The sequence below is a fragment of the Meles meles genome, chromosome 4 (assembly GCF_922984935.1).
Source record: "Meles meles chromosome 4, mMelMel3.1 paternal haplotype, whole genome shotgun sequence".
NCBI lineage: Eukaryota > Metazoa > Chordata > Mammalia > Carnivora > Mustelidae > Meles > Meles meles.
Genome location: NC_060069.1, coordinates 161497241 through 161505191, shown reverse-complemented (window position 1 = coordinate 161505191; position 7951 = coordinate 161497241). Strand labels below are relative to the sequence as shown.

At 57.6% G+C, this 7951-nt stretch overlaps 1 protein-coding gene across 1 annotated transcript; it reads left to right on the top strand.

The window, feature by feature from the left end:
• The first annotated feature begins 3724 nt into the window (after window positions 1-3724).
• TFF1 (trefoil factor 1) lies at window positions 3725-6584 on the top strand. The gene is made up of 3 exons (XM_046003291.1): window positions 3725-3804; window positions 5800-5952; window positions 6388-6584. Exons 1-3 carry the CDS (start codon window positions 3729-3731, stop codon window positions 6402-6404), a joined length of 246 nt encoding a protein of 81 aa, XP_045859247.1. The 5' UTR covers window positions 3725-3728; the 3' UTR covers window positions 6405-6584.
• The last annotated feature ends 1367 nt before the right edge of the window (window positions 6585-7951 follow it).

The window sequence follows — 7951 nt, the reverse complement described above, 5'->3', positions numbered from 1 at the left end:
GTCGGTCGTGACTAATCTCTGAACCACGGGACATTCTGGCCCCTTCTTTGCCTTTCCTTCATCTCTGGGACTCTTAAACAGCCTCAGGGCAGAGCAGGGACCAGAACCGCCGTTCGTGGGAAGCTCTGCTCGAGCATTTCACATAGGATCCCTCTCGTTCCTTGCTCAGCAGGAGCGGGACCACTCACCACCAGTCTGGGCCGGGTGGACAATCCTCAAAAAATATACCCACACACCTCAGTCTGGGGAGGGCATGGACTGAAACTGACCAGAGGGCTGTGTCGCAGGGCTCCATCGGGGGCCGGTGGTCATGCTGGTGGGGGATTGGGAGGACGGTGGGAGTGGGGGTCTGTGTGCTGGACCAGCCAGCCTTCATGCTCAGAGAGCACAGAGGCCCGAAGCCGTTTCCTCCTCCTGCAAGAGGTGAGTCAGCAGGGGTGAGTCAGCACCCCAGGAGGGGCTGGGCCAGGCTGCTCACCAAAGGGACCGGGCTGCAGACGAATGGGGGGGATGCTCAGTGCCCACTTAGCCATGCTCCAACCTGGCAGGGCAGCCAGCAGGTGAATTTCAGACCTACCTGCTGGGAGTCTGGAGAGACTGAGCAGGCTTTGTTCAGACCCGATGGGTGCTGAGCTGCGTGGGGGAGGGTCACCTGTGGCTTGGCCAAGTCGGGGAGGCTGGAAGGGGTGACTCAGAAATGACAGACTAGATATCAGCTTCCCCGTCTCTCCCTGCTGGTTTTAAATTCCTAGGCAGCCATGGCTGGGGCTGGGTACTGGCGTTTGGAGCCCTGCTCTGTGGAGGGAGTGCTGCGCCCCAGCCTCATGTCCGTGAGCAGGATGGGGACAGCTGGAGGGGGGCCACGTCAGGGAGTGCCAGTGGGTCAAACCAGTCACGTTACCGAACTTCAGTTTTTAATCAGAAGGTGCGATGCTGCTGGTGGTTGGGTGAATGGACACCTACGTCCAGAGCAAGTGGAGATGGGCGTCACCGTTGTGGAAGGTGATGCTTTGTTTTGAGGATCTCAGAAAGAGGAACGCCTGGGGGGTTCATTCACTGAGCCTCTGCCTTTGGCTCAGGTCGTGGTCTCAGGGTCCTGGGATCGAGCCCCGCATCAGGCTCTCTGCTCAGCGGGGAGTCCGCTTCCCTTCCTCTCTCTCTCTGCCTGCCTCTCTGCCTACTTGTGATCTCTCTCTCTCTCTGTCAAATAAATAAATAAAATCTTAAAAAAAAAAAGACCCTCAGAAAAAGCACCTCTCAGACCTAGTAAATCTACTTCAGGGGAGGCCCCGAAAAAACAGTCCTAAGCATGGAGAGATCATTCTGCACGAAGATACTCGTGGAAGCGATCCTAGTCGTCGTGAAAAGTTGTCAACGACCCAGATTACCCGCAGTGCGCACAAATCATTAACGAGTCGGATATTGCTGTGTGATGTAACATCGTGCGGCCGTCACAGCTTATTTTATTCAATTTATGGAATAACAACACGGGGGATCTTCATGCTGTGACGTTAAGTCAGAAAGAACAAGACAGAAAGGTCTACGAACAACTCAGCCCCAAGAAGGAGGAGAAACAGCAGTGGGTGTCACTGCGCGGTGAGAGGGTGAGTCTCCCTGCCTGGCATTCCGATTTCCTAGTCATTAAAATATATTTTTTAAGATGTATTCATTTATTTGAGAGAGAGAGAGAGAGAGAACGAGCAGCGGGAGAGGGGACGGAAGGAGAGGGAGACTCCCAAGCCGAGTCCAAGCTGAGCGAGGAGCCTGACACGGGGCTCGATCCCACGACCCTGAGATCGTGACCTGAGCCAAAATCAAGAGTCGGATGCTTAACCGACAGCCACCGGGCGCCCCTGAAATGTTTCTACGATGAGCATCCCTGACTATAATCCGAAATCCTTTGTTTTTATGAGTCAACTGGAATGATTTTTTTCTCCCCCCAAAAAAGAAAGAGGAGAGCTCCCCTGGGCCCCTCGGCCGGTGAATCAGTCATGCGGGGTGGGGGGTGTTTGACCTTGGAGTCACAAGGCCACGCCCTGACATGTTTGCCCCGAGGCAGGCTTCCTCGCACCTACCCTGAAGTCAAACACAGACCCGGGGCTGGTGTGGGGTGTCAGTTATCTCGCAGATTTCAACAGTCCACGCAGCGAAGACACACATTCCTCCCCAGTGAGTCCTCGTCCCACCCCACACATCACAGCGCGTGCCAGTGAGATGCCGACTTGCTCGTGCAGGGAGCAGAAACGGCAAGAGTGTGGGGCCTCGGCACGCTGCCCTCCCCCCAGCTGGCCCCACGGCAGGTGCGGCACCCTGATCCCCACCACCCTGAGCCCCGGTGCGGGGCTCCAGACACGTGTCCAGCCCCAACCATGGCCCCCGAGGAATGAAAATGTTACGATCATCGTAAATTATTTCTTTGATGACTAATTATTTTCCGTTCCCTCCTGCAACGTGCAGGCCCTCGCCTGTTGCCTTCGAAGGATGCTGCGTTCGTGCGCTTTGCTCCTTTATCTCGGGCGGCTCCAGAGTTTTAAATTCGACCCATGTGAGAGGTTTCCGTCGTGACGTTCCTAAACCTTTGTTCATCCCCTGTACTCTAAACTTTATATTTTTAAAGTATTTTTGTACCCAAAGTTACAAATATTTTCCGCCGTGGAATTCGCTCTCCACCTGCTGATGTTATATCTCTTCGATGATTTCTCATGACAAGGCTTCGGAATACCTACACCTCCAGACGCTGCTTAAGCGTTTGCTGAGATTTCTCTAATTTGCGTGAGAGGTAGCTGCCGGAGGGAGCTGCTGGGACAGCCGGTCAGGAGGTCAGGGCTGTGCGTCCCAGCGTCCTTCCCACTGCCGCTTCCTACTGCCCGCACCTCAGCTGGACGTGGTTCCTTCCCGGAGAGGGTGACCCGAATCTGGGTCATTGGAGGGAGGAGAGCCTCCGCTCGGTCAGGGCAGAAGGCCGGCCTTACGTACATACACGGCGTCGTTTTTGAAGGGACTCCGCTGTAGAATGAGAGAGAAAAACAGAAACATTAATATAGGTAAATAAGGTGAAATATTCTAAGATGTTTTCCCTTTTTTTTTCTTTTTTCCTTTTTGGGGAGGGGATGCGGAGGAGCAGAGGGACAGAGAACCCCAAGCAGACCCCCCACTGAGTGCAGAGAGCCCGAGTGGGGCTCGATCCCATGACCCTGAGATTACGACCAGAGCCGGAATCAAATGTCGGATGTTTAAGGGATGGAGCCCGCCAGCATCCCCACGCTTGGGTTTTCCATGTCAGTACCAGCGGGAGGGAGAGCCCTTCCCCTCGCCCCTCCAAGTCCGGCCGCCGTGGAAGGCGACCCCGTGAGCCACTGTTGACACAACTGTGCCTTTTGGGGCAGCTCTCCCATGAGTCACCCTTCCGGGAACGTAATGTTGACACCTGCAGGAGGGTCCCCGCTGCGGTTAGCTGTCGGGCCAGGCCTGAGGGACAGGAGAGACCTTGTGAACCTCAAGTCCTTCCTTCAGGATGATTACGTCCCACAGCTCTCGCCCGTATCAGCAACTCGTTTAATCAGTGGAGATTACCTGGAATAGAAGACCGGGGGGGGGGGGGACCCTCCTTATGCAAATGTTAGCCAGCACTCGGCAAACAGAGCCCGCGCATAAAATGCAGGGCCTGCCCGGGGTCCCATCCCTGACGCGTGGTCTCCCCCAGAGCAGAGAGCAAGATCACGGCTGCCATGGAGCCCAGGGTGGTTTGTGTTCTCGTGCTGGTCTGCATGCTGACCCTCAGCTCCCTGGCCCAGGCCGAGCTCGGTAAGCGGCCCCCCCCCCCGAGACGGTGCCCGAGCCACAGTCCCTGTGTTTGAGCCGAGCGCGGTGCTGGGTGCTGGGAGGATTTGGGAGGGTGAAGGCCGGCGGAGAGCACCGCACGGCCACAGCCACGGAAGCTCCGAGCGCCACCGTGAGCATGTGGGTGCCCTGGTCGCCGCAGGCCGTGTCCGGCACCCAGTGCCCCTAGTACCAGCTCTTAAGGGGTGGTCTTGGAGGTGTGGTGGGAGACCAGCTCCCCAGATGTCTGAGTCGGACTCTGGTCCAAGCCACCCAGGTGCTCAAGGGTCCATTCTGTGGACAGGTGTCGCCTGAGGACACCCGCGGGCTCCGTGGTCCCAGCGGGCGGGTTCCAGGGGCGCCACAAGGACGGAGTGTGCCGCCCTCTTGAGCCGCCGTCTCAGCCCCTGGACAGAGGCGCTGGGCTCGGGGGGCTCGGGGTGGGCCGATGTTTTCAGAGAGCGCCTTGCAGGCTACCCTCTGCTCCGCGTTACTTACTTCGTCAAATGCTGTTGTATAATTTCCCGGGTTTTCCAAACCAGGATTTCCACAGAGGTTTGAGGAGAGGAAGCTAAAACCGTGATTTCTGTGCATCTCAGGTGCCTTCCGATGACGCGATGGGTCCCTCAGAAGGTCCCCAAGGCAGGGACAGGCTGAGGCTGAAGGGACACGTGGGCTTCGGGTCAGGAGTGGACGTGGCTGGGAAGTGGAAGATTCTGGGAGTGTGGCCACGTGTCCGCCCGCAGGCCTGGCTGTGGCTCCCTCTCCCCCCACCGCTCGGCGCACCCCTTCTCGGTGGCTCAGGGATCCTGTCACACACGCACAGCCCCGGCAGGGACCGGATCGGTCGAGGTCCGTCCCGTGCGGGGAAAGGGGAGGACAGAGCTCGGAAACCCGGAATTCCTGATCAGCAGCGTGAGCTGGCAGGGGTCTGGCGCTGGCGAGCCCCCGCCGCACCCCGGCTGCAGGACACAGAGCCATGTCTGAGCGTGCACGAGCACACGCACGCCCGGAACACCCGTGTGCACACACAGCTCCTCCTGACTTCACAACAGCCCTGGGGATGGGCAACGCCACCTGCCTTCTGGGGCGGGGGGCAGACACGGGGACACTGACGTCCTGCGGAGGCCACCCAGCCTGTGGGGTAACAGGGTTTGGCCCCTTCAATTCTCCTGGGTAGACCACATGGGAGCCCTGCCTCCCAGCGTGTCCCCCCACTGTGTGTTCCCCACCGTCCTGACTCCCATTGTCTCCCTCCGCCTCCCCCGTTAAAGCTGCTGATTGGCTGAAGACACCCCCCCCCCATCTCTCTGTCTTTCCTGCAAACAGACTACACCTCCTGAAATACACCTGGTTCTCTCTCGACTGCCTGGGAACCCCTGCTCCCTGTGCAGGGTACAGCCATTGCTTCATCCCCTCCTGGTCAACCCCCTCCCACAGGAAGCCCTCCGTGCTTTGTTCTGCCTTGTCCTTGTCCCTCCTGTGTGTGCCTTCAGCTCCCTGGGACGGCCTCCCGGGGCTGTTCTGCACATTCACTCGCTCTCCTCCTCCATTAGACTACTAGCTTCTTAACGACGTCTCTATTTTTAATTTCTGGGTCCGTCCCCTGGCCCGGGGCCACCATGAGCTCGGTCCTTGAGCAACCTTCACTGCCTACTTTTGCTCTGCTAATTTCTGTTTCTAGCACACGCAGATGGTGTTCAATAGATACGTATTGGTCGATAAAAGCTAAATGATTGTTGACGTGAACGAATGTGTGGGTAAACAAGGTAGGGAGGTGTAACGTTTGCAAATCCCGGGCCCCTTGCTCTGGCCCTGAGCTGAAGGGGTTTCGCATCAGAAGATGAGGCTGGGATGTCCCTCTCGTACCTGGAGCCCCAAGTCCCCGTCCGTGGTGCCAGGTGGCTGCTGGCTGCACTGGAGAGGAGAGAGGGACATCGGCCAACGACTTACGTTCCCTCTTGCCCCCGGCACCTCCAGAGACCTGTGTGGTGGCCCCGCACCACAGGACGAACTGTGGCGTCCCAGGAATCACGCCCGACCAGTGCAAAGCCAGAGGCTGCTGCTTCAACAACACTGTTAGAGGCGTCCCCTGGTGCTTCAAGCCCGTGGCTGTGGACAACCCTCCTGACGGTATGGCCACGGTGGCTCCGTGGGGTCCGAAGGTGTAGGGTGTGGGGGGGACCTCATGGGGGCACTGGGCCCTGGTCTGCACGTCCCGCTGTTTGCACTCACCCTGGGGGCTGCGGGTGCGTGTGGGGAGGTGGTCCAGCCTGCATCGGGCTGGTGTCGGGATCGGGACACAGAGACCAGGCTGGGACACCGCTTGACAAGGAGCCCCGTCTGCCCCTGTGTTTCTTCACATCGCTCGCTGCAAGCCCGTGGAGAATCCTGGTAGCTCTTTCCCTGCTTGCGTGGGAGTGGAGGGAGGAACTGAGACAGGAAGGCAGGGTGTGTCTTCTAAGGGATTTTCCTGTTGGTGCCGCCAAGTCGAATCTCCATAGTTATTCCCAAGTGAATGAACTGTGGGGTTTTCATCTCCTCATGTCTCCTTCTCACACCTCACAGAGGAGTGCACCTTCTAGACGCACTTCAGGGGAGCGGCACCAGGAGCCGGAATGGCCTCGCCCAGCAGCCCAGAGCCTGGCCACGTCACCGGCCGGCACTCGGGACCCTCCGCGTCCGCGCCTCGGCGGGCTTCGTGGGCAGATGGCACACACCCCTGGAATCAAAATTGGCTTAACGATTAAAAGAGATGAACGTCACTCATGCTTTCATGGTTGTTTTTTTTAAATTGCCAATGATTGTCCTTTCTTGGATAGGGAGGTACACCATTTCCACATGTGGCCTCTCGTCATGCGTCTTCCGTGGGCTCACCCCATCTTGGGCAGGCATGAAGGTCAGAGGAGGGAATGAGGCCGTTAGATCGTCGTGGGCGGCTCGAGCGTCCCGGGGAGTACAGCTGGTCTAGTCCCCAGCACCAGGCAGGTGGGCTTTCCCCGCTGACGGGGAGCCTCAGGCCTGTTTTTGGGTACCCGCTACTCATTCCTCACATTCTTTCTTACCTGACTTCCAGTCAATAGAAAGGGGGGCACTCTTGCAGCTGGAGGCGTCTCTAGGACTTCGTTCTGACTCATGAGGCGGGAGGGCATCTACTTGGAGGCTCTGGGGAATGACTTTTCCTCCTTGGAAGAAGAGCTCCCTCTTGCTGCCCCGGCCAGCCCCTGCAGCCTGCGTTCAGATATTGTGTGGAGTTGGGGCGCCTGGGTGGCTCAGTGGGTTAAGCCGCTGCCTTCAGCTCAGGTCATGATCTCGGGGTCCTGGGATCGAGTCCCGCATCAGGCTCTCTGCTCAGCAGGGAGCCTGCTTCCCTCTCTCTCTGCCTGCCTCTCTATCTACTTGTGATCTCTCTCTGTCAAATAATAAAAAAAAAAAAAAAGATATTGTGTGGAGTTAGAGTGTGATGCAGTGCTTCGAGCAGCCGTTTTGTGCTAATGAGAAATAGCCATACAACTAGAGCCCTGACTCCCCTGAGCTACTGATTTGACTCACCCACCTTGAGACTTCATGTTGAGTCCACTCAGATGTCCTGATGGGTTAAAGCATGGCCAGCTGGGTTTTCTGTTCCTTGATAACACATTACCAGGGCCCAGCTACCACTGGTGGGGACAAACTCTCACTCAATGTGAAACTGCTTAGGCTGAATCCTCCAGGTTGGCCCCTTGAGCTGGTAAAGGAATGTGGGCAATTCATTTGTTCCCTCCTCTGCACCTGGCAACTTCTCCCTAAGCCACCTGTGCAGCTCAGGCTCTCTCTCAGCTGGAAACCTTGGGCTCAGCATTAGGAACGAGCCAGCAGCAGAGGGAGGTGTTGTTCGGAGAGTCAAAAGGCATGTCTATGTTTTTGAAACCAACTCGCTTCCAAATGCTACTTCATCCTTATCTTCATCACCCCTGCCCGCCCTCGTAACTGGAGAGAACGGGGCCAAAACTGTTAACCTGCTCACCCGCGTGAGCCAACCCACAGCCTGACGGGTTCAGCGCCCCCTCCCAGCATGTGACACAGAGGGAAATCCGGGTCTGCCCTCCGCCATCCATGGACCGTCCAGGTTGTGTGGGTGCGTGATCTCGGC

Coding starts and splice junctions, on each gene's coding strand:
- TFF1 (XM_046003291.1), top strand. CDS start 3,729: ATGGAGCCCAGGGTGGTTTGTGTTCTCGTGCTGGTCTGCATGCTGACC. Junction 3,805..5,799: donor CCTGGCCCAGGCCGAGCTCG/GTAAGCGGCCCC, acceptor CGGCACCTCCAG/AGACCTGTGTGGTGGCCCCG.